The sequence below is a fragment of the Grus americana genome, chromosome 6 (genome assembly GCF_028858705.1).
Source record: "Grus americana isolate bGruAme1 chromosome 6, bGruAme1.mat, whole genome shotgun sequence".
Lineage (NCBI taxonomy): Eukaryota > Metazoa > Chordata > Aves > Gruiformes > Gruidae > Grus > Grus americana.
Genome location: NC_072857.1, coordinates 30221598 through 30241534, shown reverse-complemented (window position 1 = coordinate 30241534; position 19937 = coordinate 30221598). Strand labels below are relative to the sequence as shown.

General features: G+C 43.8%; 2 protein-coding genes across 6 annotated transcripts in view; one reads left to right on the top strand and one right to left on the bottom strand.

The window, feature by feature from the left end:
• ALS2 (alsin Rho guanine nucleotide exchange factor ALS2) overlaps nt 1–19937 on the bottom strand; it is a 59286-nt gene that overhangs the window by 39289 nt on the left and 60 nt on the right. For 2 of the 5 annotated variants that reach the window (XM_054830640.1, XM_054830644.1), the window contains exon 1: nt 2592–2739. The exons of 1 other annotated variant lie outside the window; for it this stretch is intronic. The gene's annotated coding sequence lies outside the window, so the exon portion shown is untranslated. Of the gene's footprint in view, nt 1–349; nt 370–2261; nt 2444–2591; nt 2740–19937 lie in introns of those variants that run through there. 2 more of the 5 variants (XM_054830641.1, XM_054830642.1) reach the window with 2 other exon arrangements.
• The window catches only part of CDK15 (cyclin dependent kinase 15), a 35315-nt gene continuing 20476 nt past the window's right edge, over nt 5099–19937 (top strand). Inside the window, exons 1-8 of the mRNA XM_054830648.1 lie at nt 5099–5355; nt 6286–6435; nt 6583–6680; nt 7313–7392; nt 10955–11049; nt 11846–11908; nt 13910–14033; nt 14593–14713. Of these exons, the coding sequence (XP_054686623.1) occupies nt 5218–5355; nt 6286–6435; nt 6583–6680; nt 7313–7392; nt 10955–11049; nt 11846–11908; nt 13910–14033; nt 14593–14713 (869 nt within the window). The 5' untranslated portion in view covers nt 5099–5217. The remainder of the gene's footprint in view (nt 5356–6285; nt 6436–6582; nt 6681–7312; nt 7393–10954; nt 11050–11845; nt 11909–13909; nt 14034–14592; nt 14714–19937) is intronic.

The window sequence follows — 19937 nt, the reverse complement described above, 5'->3', positions numbered from 1 at the left end:
AATCACACTAAAAGTTGCATTGCTAACCATTTCTGCATATTAGGGAAAAAGATAATCAAACTGTTTTCTTTCCATAAATGAGACATCTTTAAGACATTTTAAAATAATTTTCAAGTTCAGTGCAAGTTTTCCTTCACTCCTAGGACAGCATAATATTATTCTCATTTCACAGCTAATATAAAATGCAAGTCATTTGGTCACAGCTACAAACTAAGTACTTATAAATAGAAAGTTTCTTCCTCCCAATAGGTATATACAATTCTCCTTGCTGAATTCCACCTAATTTCACATTTATATAATATTACATTGTAGCATTACATATACATTATTTCTTTTCCACTGAGATTACCTGAATTGTTATTATGTTTAATGTTCATAGAAGTGAACAGCCATGCACAATACATCATTCTCACGGTATGGAAGATTGGTATGATACCAGCACCTGCACTGCTCTGCCCATACATTTACTTTCTACACTTTTGCTTCACCACTGCAAGAGGAAAAAAAGCAAAGTGCCAAATAGCGCCAAATTATGAAATTGATTTGTGTTACAGACAGATGGTCACTAGCATGACACTGATGTCATACTTTCCACTTACAGAGTAGAATGCTAATTCAAATTCTCCAAAAAACAAACGCTACCACACCATAATAAGTGCTATAGCAGGGAATGACGTGGAGTAAACATTATTCTCATTACTATGGGACCACATCCTTCACTGGACATTGACCACTCAGTAATAAGTATCACAGGTATAAAAGTAACCTTACATTCAAAGCTGAACAGGAACAACTGGTATGCCCCTGGCTTTCAGAAATACCTGAGCTCCCATCAGCCTCTGTGCTTATTTATCTGTCACAGCTAATAAATACAAATACTTCTACAACTTTCAGACATGTTTACAAACACATTTTTAATAATTTGTTGCACCATATTTAGCACTATCTTACACTACTAAGACCGCAAGTTTGTGAGACAAAATTATCTACTCAGGTTCTGAAGGAGGTAACCTCCAAGCTTCCTAATTCAAAACAGAGTTGTCAACATTAGTCTCCTCTACATATATATATCATCATTTATTATTGCTAACTGCAGTTCGCATTACCAGTTCAAGAAGCCCTTGTATTTTGGTCAGCGCTGACTAGGTACAACCACTGTTTTTAACATTGTGTGACAAAGATCTGCTCAGAGCAAAACAAAACAGCTTGCTACTAAAAGACAGTAGCAATCCCTTCAAATGAGGGCTCGAAGCTTTTAATGTCAGTTCCAGTGAATGAGTGATGGTAGCAAACGAGATATAGCAGAAAAGGAGTCAGTGAAAAAAACCGCAACAAAGAAAAGGCCTAGTATCAGCTAAATGAACACGCCTGAAAATTATCTGCTAGAGCACATAATTAATAATTTTAAATTTACCAAAATCCTAAGAGACAAAAATTTCTGAATAACCCTTTCTCCCTTTTCTTTTGAAATTACATCTTCTTTATTTAGCACATGTTCAGGTGCTTCCCCCTCTGAAAACAGGTAACTCCACAGAAACTGAAATATTACAAGTATAGCTAGTTTTTATAAGCCACTGCACTACAACAGCAGTGGCAAAGGCTTGACAGCAGAGATCAACTACCAATCATTTACGACTACTCTAGTTGCTCCCCAGCATCTCAACAAAATATTTTTGTGCTGGAAGAAGAGGTCTATGAGAGTGACAGCATGCTACGTCATCTGTAAACGATACTGCTAGGACTGATACTGCTAGGACTATCACTCAATAGACTCTGAAAGTTGAAACAGCATTAACTCCTGAGCAACCAAGTCATGTAACAAGAAAGGACTTTGAAACGGAAGTGGAAGGATATAGAGGACATACTATTTAAAGTTTAGGTGGTGTCTTCCCATGAAAAGGGAGGAGTCCTTTAGGAACCTACAGAAAAAAATCTCAACATCTGTGCTCTACCAGCCTCTCACAGAGCGAGAAGAGTTGGATAGCCAGCATCTTCAGTCAGAGCTGTTCCTTAGCCCCAGCCCCTCAAGCCCAGCCCCTGAGTGAGAAGGGGCCTGTTCCCTGATCACCAGTGCAGCACAACAGCACACCACCTCCTGTCCTAAAGCTCAGGTATGGGAGGCGCAGGGAGCGCGACGGGCCGGCCCAGGACGCTTCGACCAACCAGGTTCCCGCCACACCGCTGCGCTCCCCGTCTCCCTTGAGGGGAAGGCAGCCATTTCCCCCGCTGCTCCTCAGAAGCCCCCCCCAAACTTTCCCCACCTGTTGCCCTGCAGCCAGGGCTGCACCTGCTCTGCCAGAGCGGCTCCCTGGGGAGAGGGTTGGGGGGAATGCAATGCCCCGAGCAGGAGCCGAGCGGCGGGGGAGCCAGCTGTGAGAGGCCGTTGGCGGGGTGAGGGAGCGCGCGAGTGCCTAACGGCTGCGCGAAGCCGTTGAGGGGCGGCGAGGGGAACGTCCTCACACAGACGCGCGCGCGCCCACCCGCACAGGTCGGCGCCCCACGTGACTCAGGCTCCACTCCTCCCCACGGCCGGGCACGCGCTGCCCCCGCACCTCCCTCCTCTTCCTCCTTCTCCCCGCCGCCGCCCTCACCCTGGCGCCGACAGCTGCCTCCCCCGGCGCCGCGCTCGCTCTGACCGCCGGCCTCGCCGCCGGCTCCCGGGGCGCAGATCAGCTGATTCACGCGGGGGCACGGGGCGGGGCCTCCGCCGTGCAGAGGGTGGAGCGCAGTGTGGAGCCGCGCGCGCGCAGGGGCGTTGGGTAAAAAGGCCGCAGCCGGGCGGGGGGGAAGGGGGCGGCTCCGGTGCCTGCGCCGACGGGTCCCTCCCCGGGACAAAACAGGCCGAGATCCGCCGGAGGGGAGCGGCCCGGCCCGGCCCGGCCCGGCCCGGCCCGGCCCGGCCTGGCCTGGCCTGGCCTGGCCTGGCCTGGCCTCCTCCAGGCTCCGGCGGTGACCGAAAACATGTTCGGCCGGCGTCGCTGCTTTCCGCACGTTTAGACCGGCGAAGAGGAGAGCGGTGAAGCAGGTTGTGCAAGGCCACCGTTACGGTGCTGGCACCAAGAGTGCGGGAAAGACACCTGAAGATATATTTTAAAATATTAGAGGCACAAATAAAGAGCAAAGCTTCCACCTATGCTGGAAACCTGATCAATAGCTAACAATAATACCCGGCTGTCCTTTCCTGCTCCATAAACCCTCTGAGTTTAGCTACTGGTTCAAATGGGAGCAGGCCTGCACCGCGGTTTCCCGAAACACTAATCTAGAGCCTTCCTACAGGACAAGGCTTCTCTAAATAGTAACTTGTATGTACATGTACATCTACACGTGTACGTACAAATTGCATGTGTCTTTATATGTGCATCAGTTTCACAAAATATGTTCAAAATACACATAGATACACCTATATGTGTATATATATACTGTATATATATGTTTCTGCTTGAACAAATTTTGTAAAATGCATTGTCTATGTTATTTCAGCAATGAGTAGACTATTTATTACATTGCCTGAAGCTTTCCTTTAAAATGGTTCCAAAGATAGGTACAGCCTCTCCTTTATAAATTCTTAAATTTTTAAGGATAAGTATTAAACATTTCTGTTACAGCATTTCTTCTGTTAACTGAAATGAGTACTCTTTTTTTCAATACGCAGAACCACCAGCTATTACCATGCCTTCTTCATTTACCAGCTCTCACTAACTAGCAAAAGTTGCATGATTTTTCTTTGTAAGAGAGTAATTCCCCTCTACTCCTTGACACAGAATGTACCTAAGATAATAATCTTCATATGAATTAAAATGTATAATTATGTCTACTTCTTGTGCATTTATCTTTCAATTCCTTTGAAATGCAAGTATGATTTATGCTTCAATATATTTTTAAAGTCCATTTGTATAAATGCGGTCATAACAATAAAAAGTACTTTCTAGAATAAGAAACTTTGTACGGATGCACAAACAATGCTTGCATAACCAGTTTATTACTATGTTGCATCTAGACAACCTTTCTCAGGCCTGGACAGCACATCCAAATTACTGCTGTATTCCAATGGCTCAAAAAATACATGGAAAATAAATAGAAGACTGAAGTCCATGCTAATAGATATTTAGCAAATTTTGGCTAACTGGGGACTGCAAAAGAAAATCACATGACAGAATCAAACCTCCCAGGTATGTTAGCTCCTTCTGGCCATGCAAGGGCTGGGTAGTCTGGTTGCAATGAGACACAGAAATTGTTCCCGCCTTCCCGGTACATTTTTGCTCAAAAAATCCTTTTGCTCAAGGAAAGAGCGTTATTCTTAGAAACCGGCACAGTGAAGTAAAGGGAAGATTTCATGTCATGCATTCAAATGAAAACTAAAGGACCTCAGGGATCAGCATAAAAATTCCACAGTACGCTTGCTCCATCACCCCTTGCCAGCATTTTTCTCAGCCCTTTCACCTTTACAGTGTGGGTTGGCTGCTAGTCCTTGGAAGCTGCACAGCGAGTCCCACTCATGGAGTCTGAAAGACGGGGACTTTTATCTGTCCACATCCAGCATAAGTGCATGGTGCGTTGCCTACTCAGTACATAATTGATGAAATCTCTTTGGGGCTGGATTCATCAGTTTGGCTATTTTGACCTGTGGACAAGAGTATTGTCTATCAGCTACAACTCATTGCGTCCCTTAGGCAAGTGATCCAACAGGGACAGACAGCTCCCCATGCTGATATCACCAGCACATCATGGCTAAGAATGTACATACGAAAGCAAGGACAGTCAAGGTACAGCTGCTGCAGCAAGCACAACTCAGCCACACTGCTCAGATAGCTCAACTTAAAGCCTAATGGCCTATACAATAGTAACTGCTATAGACATGGAGGGATGTCAAAGTCTGTTCCTATATGAAACCTCTCACTTCATTACCTAACATATTACACTTAGAGTTGCTTAACTGAGAGAACTTTGTATGAGCAGAAAATCTGGATTCATTGCTTAATTCTCCATCTTTAGTTATGAAAAAATCTTGGCTGTTTTTAGAGGGCACGTGCCAAATGAGCTGAAATCAATGGAGCTGCTCCAGGGGTGAATTTGGATCACTGCGTGTTGGACTTTCAAAGAAAAACAGCAGAAATCACAAGACTGCTTGAGACAGAGACCTCATGCGAGTCATATGAACTGTTATTACAGATGGAAGGATGAGGAGGAGCAAAGGAGAAAAAAGGAGATACATTTCAAATGCATCAGGACAACAAGATGGGAGATGTGTTGTGTGTAAGTGCTGTCAGACCAGGATGCTGCAGCTGCTGTTCGGAGAGAAGGGGCTCCCAACATATCCAAGGCCATCAGCACACAGAAGCAGCGTCTACAGCAGAGGTATTTAATATCACACCGTGATACTTGTGCATTGAGATAGGTTAAATCCTGGGTTCTTCCACTTGTTGTGGGAGTGCAAAAACATTCACATTTGCTTCTAACCAGACAGCATCAAACTTTGCAGCTTCAGGCTTGTGAAGCTACTGAAAGAGAACTCCGTGCCTTAGATGACAATAAATGCCTTTGATGTGATGAACGGGGAGAAGATTGTACTCCAGCGAGCTCTATGCCAATGAGGGACTGTAAAACAGGGAGGGAGCCAACAATGTACAGTTCTGGAGGAGGCAGCATGCCATAGATTACAAATTCTGTTATATTTCAGTCAAATGATAATGCAGGCACCCATCCAATGTAGCTACTCAGGAGGAGCTTGCAGGCTGCCTGCCATTCATTACCACTATTTTTATAGTTTTATAGTTTATGACACTGTTATGCTGTATGGGCCAAATTAACAGGCTGTGTAAATTATACAGTGGTGAGAAAGGCTCAACATGGCGGGGGGTGGGGGGTGGGAGGTAGCAGGGGTTAAGGAGGAGGAGAAGACATAAATTTAAACTTCTCGAAATTTCACTCCTGCATTTTTAGTCCCTGCTCTAACAGATTGCTAGCTAGAGGCGAATAAATCAAGGGTAAGAGACAATAACATGCATTTAGAATGATACTGGTAGAAGTGTCCTGTGCAGTTAAGGCAGTTTTATCTTCGTGTGTTTTTAAAGTGTGCGCTACCATTTACCATGACAGGAACATACAGACAGTTGCTCCTTACATACGGAGCTGAGAAACTGTACTGGAGATCTATGACTGGTGGGGAGGGAGATGAAAATGACGTCAAGGGCTCAAAGCCAGTGCAGTCAAGGACAAAGGAGAAGAATCGCACCAGTAAAACTGTGCTTTGCCAGCGATATAGTTTGCTTTCTTTTCCTGTGCCAGCTATCGGATGTAAACAGAGCACCCCTTCCTCTATGCTCACTGCAGCCCCCGTGGCTCCACACCCTCCAGAGTTGGAGGTGCAGGACGCAGAGGCCTTGGAGTCACCCTGATTCCTTCCAGGAGCAGAATGTTGTGGAGCGGTTCAAATGGGTGAGTGTGCAGCATCCATAGAGCCAGACAGGAGATATTTCATCCTATGATTATTCCAGCGATGAATCAGTATTTAATTACTGAATGACATGCTAGTATCTTCTTGTTCTACCCAGCAATCTAAAACATACCAATTTCTTCACAAAGCAGAGACAAGGCATCCCGTTTGGAGCTGCCACATCCTATGTACATCTTGAGAAGCTGTGTGAAGGATCCTGTGCAACTGTGTTCAAGGGGATCAGCAGGTGAGCAAGGACCACCAGTGCCATTATTGCCTTCCCAGCGCCTGCTGAAAACACCCGTTATGGGAATCCATAAGAATGAGCTTGAAGCTGGGAAATTCAGAGTACTTACAGGAAGAAAAGGCAAATCAAAAGTCCAGCTTTGCCTGTAACCAGGATATTTGCAAAACCCCATCCCAACTTTTCAGGGAACTCCTCCACTACAGCCATGGAGGCTCCACAAAGACACTTTGCTCCACAGCAGCGTGCCAGGAGATTGGCTGGACCAGGGAGGGAGTGAGGGTCTTCCTTGGAATGAGGGATCCCCGCATGATGGAAAAATTGGGGGTGAGGCCATGCCGCCATCACACAGGGACAGGAAAGCTGTGAGAGGGCAGGGTGGGAATGCTGCCCAAAGCCATGCTCTAGCAGAACAGTGCTACTCTATCTAGCCAGGCAGGCTGGCTCCCATTTCACTGCTAATGAAGACAAGATGGAGGTGGTTTGTAATTCCTTTCTGAGCTTGGCCTGAGTGGGGGAGTGAGCCCTAGAAATTTTGCTTGGGTAAAAGTGCAGAGCACCCTAGGAGGCTGTTAATGTTGTTGTCATGCCAAGCACTGAGGTTCTTTGTGTGACCTTCCACTCTGACCTGACAGGATCAATGGCCAGTTAGTGGTGTTGAAAGTGATCAGGCTGGAGGCAGAGGAGGGAGTGCCCTTTACAGCCATTCGGGAAGGTAAGACATAAAGAGCTTCTTCAAACATTAGTGAAGAGCGAGGGACATCATTCTTGAAGAGCATTTGTTTTAACCTGAAAAAGCTCCATGTGACGTCTTTCTAAGTCCTTTCTTGCTGTCCTTCTCCCAAAACTCTCGGTTTCCTTATCCCCTGATGAAGGAGGTCTCTGTGCTGGGTTGGGTGAGCATGTGATGGACAGAGGGGGAACCTGCTGGCTCGTGACAGATGCAGCCGAGCTTCTGATAAGCAAAGTGCGGGCTGCAGCCAGAGCATGTCCTTTCTAGCAGTGTAGGGCCCTCTTACACCTCCTGCCTGCTACTTGCTCCGTAGCTGCTGTCTCACTCCCATTTCTATACACTAGCACTGAACGGCAGTTTTTGCCGCTGTTGCATTGGGCAGCTGTGGACTGGAAATGCCCTTTGCACCAGGGCGTCTGCTCACTGTTACCACAAACAGTGCCACTTTCCTATGTGATGGCAGCTGATACCTGGAGCATTACAGATCCCAGCCTGAGGAGAAATGCTTTCAATAAAACTGGTGTTTAATAATAGCTATCACTTCAGCCTGGTGAGAAATTCTTTCCATCGGTTGACTTTGTAGAGCACTGGACAAAATGTCTGCAGCTTTCTCAGTTTCTTTGAGAAAGAAATGCTTTTGTTTAAGTGCTTGATTTTGGCTGAATGTATTTACATGTCCCTACAGACCAAGATCATGAACTGCCTCGTTGATTAAGGCTTCTATTTTTGTCTGCTCTACAATCCCAAGAGGATCATAATCTGGTTTCTTCCTTATACAGAAATATGCAACCTTTGTGCCAGTCTGTTGTCTGGTATTAGTGAGAGCTATCAATGTAAAAGGTCACACGTATTTTGTTTTCTACTTCTTACTGCAGTTCAAGACTAGGATTGATTTTGTCACTGTGGAGATGGAGTGTCAGGGACCAGATGTGCTGGCTTTCAAAGAGCAGCCCTAGCACAGAAGGACTCTCATACCAGTCAACTCAGAATAACGAGACAGATCAGTGGACCCGCTCCAGGTTTATAACAGTGTAATTAAGATAAGAAAGTTTACAAAGTCCTTAGTCCAATTCTGGGTGAAAACAGAGAGATACCCAAATATGCCTGTTTTACAGAATGGCTTGTATTACACTTTCCTATACACATTTGCTGTGGTGCTTTTGCTCTGCGTTTACATTTGTAGCCCACCAGTAAAATAAGCCTTAAAAGCTTTATCTACATAGAACTAATGATGCTCTAAAGATCAGCACCCCTTTAACATGCTCTACTGGATAGGCTGAGATCCTTAACTTCATTCACTATGGGAGAAAACAAGTGTGATCCTATGAAGGGTCTACTTTAAACAGATCTTTTGTGTACTGATGAGCTTTGCAGCATCTGACACCTCAAATTTACAATGTAAGTCAGTAGCGCAAACAAAGCACAAGATTTATTAACGCGGTGCATTCTCTGCCACCCTGGAGGAATGGCACTCCCCTGACAAAGAGCCACTTCACTCCAGGAAGCCCCACAGAGACAAAATGCGTTTAAAGCTCAGTTCTGGCTGTAGCACCTGACACCCCAGCAGGGGGTTGTAGAAGCAACCAAGTGAGGAGCAGTTCCCAGGGGCCTGATTCAGGCACGAGACCTGAATTCTCTATATTACTGTGGACCCTCTTTACTGCTCCTCTGGAGCAACAGCTCTGGTCATATGGGATTCTTGAGGTATCATAGAGCCCGGTTAGCAGCCCCTTTCTGTAGCAGATGGGATCTAGCCAGAGTGTCTTTGCTGGGTTCATAGGCAACTAGGTGCAATGTTGAGCGTGTCTAAGGTTCATACTGCCATGCACTGGAAACATACTGGTGGTAGCTAAATGGACTAGCATCAGTACTAGAGGCAGTTTAGCTGCAGCAGCAGCAAGCTCTGTGCCAGAACTATTTACAATCTGTGCTGTTTCCAGTAGTTATGCTGAATCAGGCATCCCTTACTGCTCAGCAGTCTCAGTATTGACATATGCTTAGGCCACAGCTGTGTAATACAGTATATCTGGCTGTAGGGCTTTTAGAACCAGGTAAAATTTTTAAAGTCAGAAAAGGCAAAGTGCTAATCCAGTATAAATTTGCTTTGCCAGCATGAAACTCTTCAAATATCTTTTGCAGATTGTTTGAAAAACAAAAAGCAGCTTTTATCCAGGACCAAAACTCATTTGGCCTCCCATGGACAGTCCAAGCTCTGTATTGTGTGCTTCAGCTAATTCAGCAGAAATTAGATTGTGTGTCCATGACTTATCTGGATGAGATTTGTAGCACTGCATGGTCTGACAGTAAACTAATTTGGTTTTAATCAGCAGGGAAGGGTGAGTCTGGAGCAGCTCTGAGGCTATTCTGCTATGTCAGAAGCTGAACTAAAATTTGGAATCAGGGACCCCTGTTTTTGTTGAGCTTTGGGGCCTCTATCTGTGCACTGTTGTGGTGTAACAGCTGGGTCAGATTCTTCAGCAGTGCCAGGGATCTACAGGCAGACTGATCCCAGCTCCACCACTTCCCTGCATCCCTCCTCTGTACAAAGCTATGGCAACTACTGTCTCAAACCTAAGGTAGCAAAAGATTAAGCTCTTCCCTCATAAAGACTATCTTTGAGACTTTCTGCTGAGAAACAGCCTTCATGAGTGTGTTGGCCGGAACCTGCTCTATCATGAGAAACCTAATGCAAGGCTGAAAGGCTCAGATGGCTGTAGCTTTTTTCTTAGGTTCTATACGGAGGCAGAGACTCTTCCATGCGCTGCCTCCTCCATCACCACACCCCAAACGTGCTGAGGCTTGGCGAAGGCATGTCAGCATGTAAGGACTAAGGTCACACAGTTGCAATGATGTTTTTAGATGGTTAGGCAAAAAAAAAAGTGTGCCAAAGGTGTATAAATACAAACAAGTTACTGTTCACTCAGTAAATTCATCTCTTCTCTTTGAGTTTTAAACCAGAGAAAGTAACCAGTATGCTTTCTCCAAGCTAAAAGCAGAGAGCTAAATTCAGAATTCAGCTTAGCATCTACAGTGATTTCTTTTGGCAGATTTTTACACACTGGTATTGTGAAGCTGGAAGCTGATAGAAACTCAGCTTTCCCCAGAAGTTCCCTAAGGGCCCTGCTGAGGACACGTGCCAGGAGGTGGATGGCAGAAGGATGAGGAACTCGGTGACAGGCCGGGGGCTGCTGCATTCTGGCTCTGGGAGCTCCCAGCCCCTACCTCTCAGCATTTGCCTTGAAGAAATTATTTCTCCTCAGCTGAGAAGCTGACAGCTGTGAACTGTGAACTGCTATTTCTCACAGAGGCAAGATCCCACCACTGAGAGATGGACGGGTTCCTGCCAAGCCCAGAGCACTGATGCTTGCTTGTCTAAGGAGCTGTTCCATCCTCCTCCAGACTCAGTAGCTGCTGCTTCTTACAGAACTGCCAAGTTTGGACTATTTTCCCCCAGTTTTTAATTTTCACTGCCTTGTTGTGTGCACTGTCTCCTTCCACTTGCAGCAGCAGTGGTTAAGTTGATCTTCCTTTTGTGTTTCCCCAGCTTCTCTTCTCAAGCGTTTGAAACATGCCAACATTGTACTGCTTCATGACATTATCCAGACCAAGGAGACACTAACATTTGTCTTTGAGTACATGGTGAGTTGATCTTTTTCTAGCTTCCTGTGGAGCTAGTACTGGGAAGTACTAAGAAGTGGCTGCATAATGAATTTACTGCATTATGAGACATCTACAAAGAGACGAGTTGTAATCCTTTAGTGCAATGATTGATTTTCCTTCTTGATCTCCTGCTTTCCAGTCACACAGCCTTACTCTTTTCTTTCTGTATACGCGACAGCTGTATGCAAAAATGATTCCACATCTTGTCTCCACTAGGGTGGCAGACACTATTTACTTCAATTTCTGCCTTGACAACACAATAAAAGTACTGTTCTTGAGCCACAGCAAGGATAGGAAATAATGACACGAGCTCACATCCCAGTTGGGGTCAGATTTAGCAGTGACCCCAGTGGCTCACCATGACCAAGCTGCGGGTTGCTCTCATGGAGAGGGCAGGAGGCCAATAAAAAAGTTCTCAGCATGAGTCTTGCTACTTCTGTTGCTTTCGCTGATAGCTATCAACCAAATTTTAAGGAAAATACAGGGGCTATGTCTTCTTACTGCAGCTTTATGATTAATTCTGGCACAAGTATGAATTCTGTTAACTATCAGCTTCAGGTCATAAACTGCTAGGGTGAGATAACAGGTCAGCCAGGTCCCTGATTTGACCCAACACTTAAGCACATCCTTCTATGCAGCTTCAGATTGGATGTTTGCCACAGTGAAAGACACACCTTTGTAGTGGTTGCATATTTTTTCTGTTTACAGAAGAGGCATTGTTGATAGAGGCATTTTACACTAGTAGCTTTGCCTCAAGTTCTCCTCTTTTATTTAGCACACAGATCTAGCACAGTACATGGGCCAGCATCCTGGAGGACTTCATTCGTGCAATGTTATGGTGAGTTCCTTAGAAGACTAGTATCCCTTAAAGCATCAGGAAGTGTTATTTTCCATTATGTATGGTCACTGTAAATTGCTTACTAATATTTATTTGTTCCATGTATGACAAACACTTTGGAGAAAGGCTGCCTTTGATAAAGATGTAACAACCTCCCTCTCAGTCTCCAAAGCCTTTTTTCAGTTAGTCCCTCTTCCCATTTTCTGAGCCTGCAACAAGACATTCAGCTTTTGTGAACAATGGCATCTTGTGGCAAGCATATCCATCTCTACAGATTGTATCCTCTTATCATTAGAAAACATTCTTCATTTCTCTAATTAAAAACTCTCAAATCTCACTGTCTCCTCATCTGGAACTATCTTCATATTTACAGTCACTTAAATCCCTTTTGTTTCTACTGCAGCTTTTTGGGATTGGTTGACTGGACCTGAGCACAGCTGAAGATGTACCCTTGCTTCACAGATTGATGTTGTAATAGTCTCCTACTCTCCTTTGTACACATCTTCACATTTAATTAACTTTCAGGATTGTTGCTGCACACTGATTTAAGGTTTCAGTGCAGATGTCCTCAATGAATGCCTGGGTCCTTTTCCTGAGCAGCTTCAGTTAATTTATCTTACAGCTGTCAACAATAACTTTGTATCTTATCAAACTGCCTATTCATCTGACTCTCTCGGATCTCTCTGAAGTTCCTCACTGTCACTTCTTATCACAGCTAATCTAAATACTTCTGTCATCTTCAAATGTTCCCACCTTGTTCACATCTTTTTCCAGATAGTTGTTAAGCAACACCAATTCTAATGAAGTTTCTTGAGGCCCCAGATTTTAAACATCCTTAAAGCTCAGATATGTCCAAGATGCAGCATTGTAGTTTTGGCACAGATCTCAAGGGCTCTGCTACCAGGTGGGCTTGTAAAGCCCATGGAGTACATGGCTGTAACATGTACTCACTGGCATTTCTGTGAGTAAACACAAGCCAGCTGCTCTGCTTTCCTGTCCGAAATCCTCATGGTCAGCAGGAACTGAACTGCAAAATGATTTATTGATCCTTTAGGAGGGTCATCTAGTTTGCTTTGGTTTTGCTGGCAAATGTTTGTTTTTTCTCTGAGTGATTCCTATCAAATATGATGCAAGTATGCAGAATATTACAAGGACGCTTTTCTTCTACAAAAATGACCTATGGGTGTCACTGTTTTTCCTCCTCTTCAGATTAAGTTTCTGGTGAAAAATGTCTTTTCTCTGGTGAAGTCTAATTTTGCTGTGTTTGGTTTCTGTCCACTCTCCAATTTCATACCTTGTTTTAGCCCAACTTATTTTACCCCAGGGTTATTTACACTGCGATGGTGGTGGGAGTTAGGTATTTCTTTCTTGCTTTCTTGCTGGCTTTTCTGCTTTCTTCTTTGCTTGCTTCATTCATCATATCTTATTTGCTATATATGGTCAAATCAGGTCCTTGTGTTTTCTCCCAGCTTGAAGATAACAGTTCACATTGTCAAGTCAGTCAGTTCACTGGTCCAGTTTATACTGGGAAGAGATGGTGTGTACAGCAGCTGCAGAACTCCCTCTGCTGGTGTCAGCTGGCTCAAATGGGCAAAACTTCCAGCTCCTTAAACCTTCATTTTGCTTGGATGCATATCTTTGTATTGAACGCTGAAATCAGAATATCTGCTGTTCTGAAAGCCGGGTCTGTGTTTTGGAAAGTTGCGCTTGCTCCTGCAATCAATAGTCCAATTCTAAAGAAAAGTTAAATTTCAAAAATGTGCACTTAAGGACTACACTGTAACTGCCCTCATGGCCAAATATTCCACCCTGAAAACCTCAGAAAACTGCAGGGCAGTCATACTCCACTGTCGTTTTTCTTCCTCAGCCAGCTCTGTTCATTTACTGATTCCTTACTTGCTTTGTCTCTCCTTTATTCCAGGAGTTCTCCTTAAGTTCAAAGTTAATGTATCACTGCAAAGTCACACAAAATCATTTCAGTTTTTTGCTGGCTTTTTCTAGCTCTTCATGTTCCAGCTTTTGCGCGGCCTGGCTTACATCCACCAACAACACATTCTTCACCGTGATCTGAAACCCCAGAACTTGCTCATCAGTTGCCTTGGTGAGCTCAAATTAGCCGACTTTGGTGAGTCACAGTTTGGATACTGCTAATATATCTGTTCAGACCAAAGCTTTAGCATATAGATCTATATCCACAGCCAATTAAGGCATAAAAGCAAAACCTCTTACTGAACTTCAGGAAACTATTTCTGTGGTCAGTCCAGCCTTTCTTGCCTTTATAGGTCCAGGGAGTAACCTCATTTAAGTCAAACCAATTACTGCCACATAAAACTGGTTCAAGAGAGTTGAGAATCAACCCCTCTCTCTTCAGAAAAGAACGTAACATGTAGAGTCCACAGCAATGTGCTGAACCAAACAGCTTTCTTGGCATTGGTTTGGGATAGCTGCTTCAGTCACAAATGGTAAAGCCCTACAAAACACAGCATATTGTTTGATCTGATCTGGCCCAGAGATATATTCCAGACATACTTTCTTTGTCAACTGCTTGTAAACTTCCTTGGGATTGCTTGTGTTTAAAGATCCAAGAGAAAATAATGTCCCATTTCCAATTATTATAATCTACGTGTTGTACAGGTAGAAGGACTGTCCTAACACAGCAGTCTTTTTTTTTTTTTTCTTTGCAGGCCTTGCTTGTGCCAAGTCCATCCCCAGACAGATATATTCCTCTGAAGTGGTGACACTCTGGTACCGTCCTCCTGATGTGTTGCTTGGAGCTACAAATTATTCTTCTGATCTAGATATCTGGTACTGACCAATTTCAAAGCATCTGGGGTCCCTTGGGGAAAATCATCTTTATCTGAATTAAATTAAATCAATCAAGTTACAGCAGATACAGTTGTAAGTAGAGGAATTAACACCTGTGAGCAGAAAATGTGTGGGGAGTTTTATACTGCTGGATTCATAGAAGTTATTTGGAATGATGTTGCTACATCTCGGCTATGGATTTATATAAACCTCATCTGATAATATTTATGAGATATGTACATCTCATTTGGTAACATCTATGAAGCATTTTCAGGTCTTGCAAGAGAACACCTTTGTTTAATGCACTTATTGTTTTGTATCTATGTGGTCGGCTGAGTCAGTGTTAGCTGTCTACAGCAATGGCTTTGTGAAGAAACAATGGATCCAGTCACAACTGCACCAACAATAACTTTGGCCTTGGTAACAAAAGGTGGCATTAAAGGGTTTCTGAATGGGTCTGGAGATAGGTGGTGTCTGAGATTTTCATTATTTCTGTGATACTTTGTCCTTCTTCTCAAAGAATACATGTCAGATGCACTCTGCATTTCATACAGGAGAAGGGCTGTTCTGTTAAAGCCTTCTTACCTTAGGAGCTCTATCCCAAAATCTTAACGTGGCTGGGAATCACAAGAAACAAGCTGCATGTTAGCAGAGCTAAAAGGAGAGGGGTCTCTGAGAGCAGGCAGAAAGCAGGAGAGGATGAGGGCTTCACAGGGGTCCCACTGGTCTTTTTGGGCTGGTCTGTATGTGTAGCTGGGTCCTAGGGATCATCCACCTTCCGGCTCACTTCTGCACCAGCCTGAACACGCTTCCAGCAACACAGTCCTGACTTACTCATGGACAACATACAGCTCATGAAGTTGCAGGAGACCACCCTTATTCAGTGCGATTTTACATCTGTAGATAGTATTGCTGCTTCACCCTTTCTTCACTTAAGTTTCTGCCTGTGCTACCAAGACTTTTCTTAACTGCTCTGCAGAGTCAAAGACTGGGAAAGGGTGGGAGTGCAGCAGGCTGAAGAATGTGCAAGAAGAGGGCTGGATAAGTTTGCAAACAGCAAAGCTCCAGGTCTTCTCAGGCTGTATTCCCCTCCAGAGATCTGTGGCTTATCGGAGACTCTGATAGCCTGAGTCTGGAAGGCAGTTCAGGGAAATGGGAGTTTTTAGTTTGTTCACTTCCCTAGGCCTGCTGCTAATTTAATTTCTTAAAGATTTCTCCAAGGAGGAAAACCTTGCTAAATTCTAATGGCTTCCAGCTGCTAAGCCAGTCTAAATAGTCCTGTCTTCTCTCCCCAATACCTGTCACCTCTCCCCTCCAGACAGTCTCTCAGGAACGTCTGCTGAGTTTGAAGAAGATGCCTGCCTAGCAGATTGGAGGGTTTGTATTAGGCAGATGCTGGTATAAGCCTGTTGGTTTTCTTCCTGAAAGTTGACCCCTGCCCAAAGCCTCGGCTATGCACAGAAAGCCTGGCATTTCTGCCTGTGCAAACCAACATATCCACTACACAACTCTGCTCTAGTGTAATGACTAGCGACACAGGAGTGGTATACAAAGATCCCATCCAGCGCTCTGACCAGCTCTAACAGCACAGTACTCTGAGTCCCACTGAACTACGTTCACACTATAGGCACCTTTGTTATAACGCCTCCTTATAATAACAACATTCAAAGTGTTTGCCCTAAAGAAAGATGTCACGCTGAGAGAATAGAGAGTACTTCAGTGAGCTCTATTCAGTAACTTCCTCTAACAAGAGTCATTTATTATCTTGATGTACACTGCATTTAAGTTCAATTTTTGTCTATTAGGAAATAATGTGAATTCACACAGATGTTACTTGTCTGTTGGGAAGAAAGGAAAAAAAAAACCCCTCTGTCTTTTGGATGCTGCAATTTACATGAAGGCAGGTCAGAATGCCCTTGGTAATGGCATGAGACAGTGGGTGTTAAAGCCTTGGTTTAAAGAAACCAATTATAACAAAATAAAACATTATGGCAATTCATGCATAGTGTGCTTGAGCAGCAATACTGTCAGTGGGAGGCACATGGGAAGTGAATGAGGCCTTGAATAGATGAAGAAAGAGATATAGAAGGAGACTCACTCGCTCTCGGACTAACTAGAAAAGCTGCTTTAATCTCTCTGTATCTTTTTTTCTCTCTTTCTCCCTCACTATCTTTTCAGGACTTTAGAAGATTCAATTAAGGAGATTTCAGGGAGACTTAACGTTTCAGGGAGATTACACTGCCTATGAGAAAGACTTTTTTTATAAAAAACACCAAGTGCTTTATGCACGTGCCACACTAGTAGCTGCTAACATCATGAGTGCCTTAAGTCATGTCTTCTTTTCAGTCAGGCTTTCCTTGTATAATCTTCCATTAAAAAAAAAAAAATCACAGGAATCTTCCCAGGTAGATTCATGTAGAACAGGAGATCCTGTGCAGTCATTTAACATGGACCTGCCAGGCCCACTACAGCCTTCTCCCCAGCCTGGTTCGCATTGACCTGCTATGCCAAACTGGGAGATATAGGCTAAGGGCTCCACTGTACAGACCACACTCAGTGAGGAACAAGAGAAAGGATATATTCTTGGTTAAATATAAAATTGCAGTCTCCCAATGCCTGAAAAACTGCGGAGAGAGAACTCTGGGATGCCGCAGAGATACCTTAGATCTTAATCCTGACGAAGTTGTCTCTCCACTGTGTGATGCAGCACTGCAGGCTGAGTAAATGCAGTGTTCAAACCTGCCTCAGGGATTGCAGGCAGATGCAGCCACGCTGTCTGAACCAGCTCTGTTTATGCTCACTGGAAATAAATATCCCTATAACCAGTTATACCTCTCCTATTACTTTAGCAATCACTATCTTGCTTCGCGTGCGTATCTGGCACATGCTGAAACATCATGTCTAGGCCTCTTCCTGAAAGACCTCTCCCTCTGCCCTACCTCTTCCCAAGGCAGCTATATGGGACTGAGACCATTTGAGAAACTTGCAGACTTGAAGGGGTAAGAGGACCTTGGAAATGAGTTTCAGAGGGATAAGAAGGGAAAGGGTAAAACAAAAAACCACTAAGTCTAAATCTTTAGAAATATTTAAAAGTAAATGTTTTTGAATCATCCTCATCAACAGAAAGATCCTCATAATGCTGTCAGAGCGGCAACTGTAAATCCCATATGTCAAAAGGAAAGTTGAAGCCTCTACTGAAAGGCTAATATGATGACTTGCACTAGTTTACACAGTCCTGCTTTAACAGCTAGACAAAAATACCTGGGAAAAGAGGGGTGTGCCATATGTCAGTTCTTCTAGCTACTTCTGTCCTGTTTTTTGCAAAGAGAAGCGTATTTAATCTGGAAACACACAGAGATAGAAACAGTCATAATTACCACTGATGAATCAATACAGTATCAAGCAGGCATTAAAGGCAGCTGGTCAGCTGAGTCTCGCTACAGGAAACACAAAGCCCTTCCTTTCCAGCAGTCGTGCTTACTCTGATAGTTTTGTCTTTATTAGAGACACTGAGGTTTAAAGGTTTCCAGAGATAATGGGAATAAACCAGCAATACAAAAGAGAGCTCTACCAGAAAGCACATTTGTAACAAGCTAACAACCTACAAGTTGTTCCTCTCCTCAAACTGACAGCTTGCCTATTAGTGAAAAGACTGTTTCATTAGATTTGAATTTTTGAACCCTTTGCTCATGAGTAGTTCTTACCAAATGCTAGCCAAATCTAGGAAAAAAGTTTCTGCTGTTGCCAGACTAATGGCTATTCCTAGCTAGGGTATCAGAACCCAAACCGTGGGTGAACGTCAGGATCATTTGCTCTGAAAACACATAGAACTGATTCTCTTCTCCCTACAAATCAAGAGTAACTAAATTGCTTTGACTATATACAGTTAAATTTGTGCAATGGAATCAGTGGATTACAGCAGTCTGTGTGGTTGCAAAATAGGGTGAGCCATTTAGGCATGTACATCGGCTGTGAAAACAGAGGGTTGGTGCAACACTGGTCTCAGTAGAATCAACCTCTGGGCTCAGAAATAATATGTAGTGATGCGGTAGTGCTATGAAATACAAAAGATCTATGTTGCAAAAGCTGTGGGTTAAGTTTCATGATGCCTGGACCCTGTAAGAGCATATAAGACAAGTAAGGAGGTAAGCTCACAAGAGCCAAGGTTTGGTAGGGTACAGGAAGCTAAGGGGAAGTGCAGCAGAGATGTTTGTGAAAACAGCCTTAGATATGGATCTGCAAACAGGCTTGGCATCACCTGATGCACAAGGATGACCAAAGTGAATACCGCAGATGAGTTGCTTGTCAGGCTTTCAGCTGACCACAGCCAGGTGGGAAAAGCATCTACATTATTGCAAAAATAAGGTGCAAGGGGTAACACAGCAGTACAGATGACCAGAAGAGATTACCAGCTGTTGCTCAGCAAGTGAAAAAAATCCTCTCAGAGCCTGTTAGACAAAGCTGTGTTTTCAACATTTGAGCTTAAAGGACTCAAATTTGCTATAACCAAAGAAAATTGAGACTGAAACCTGAAAAGTTGGGATGGGGCTTAGTAAAAAGATGAGAAACCTAGAAAACGTTTGGAGGAAAAACATTAAAAAGTAAATGAACAGAGTTTTACACCATACAATAAGAGATGGAAATACTTGCAAATAGGTAGGTCTACCCTGACCACAACTATCTACCCATTATTGCCAGCAGGACTAATCCACCTTAGTAAAATGAAGCAGTTTTTGCAGGGTTTGGTGTTGGGTTTTTTTCAAGCTGGCTGGTTTGCTTTGGCACAAGTGCAGAGTAGGGGATGGCATAAAAATAAGAATGCTTTAACTTGCTGTTGTCACCAAGTTCCTCATGCTATTAAATCTTGCCTCCAGTGAAGAGATAATTCCTGCTGAAGGAAAAATCGCTCTAGTGGTTAGTGCCTCTGGGTTCTTTCTGCGTCTAACGTATCCTTCAAGCCAACATCGTGTGTAGTAGTTCCATGTTTATCTTTCCTACTGTTATCACTCCAATTTTTCACCTTTTTCTCATGGAAAACAACTTAGTATTCCACAGGCTTCTGCCATTTCTTTAGATGGGTTTGTAACAGCATAAATTGAGAGAGACCTGAAACAAATTGTTTGGTGCTGGAAAAAAAGATGGTGTTTCGTGGGTTTCTTTTCCAAGGATATCACCTGTCTTGTCCAACAATTATCTCTCTTCCTTTCTCCCCTGCCCATCCCAA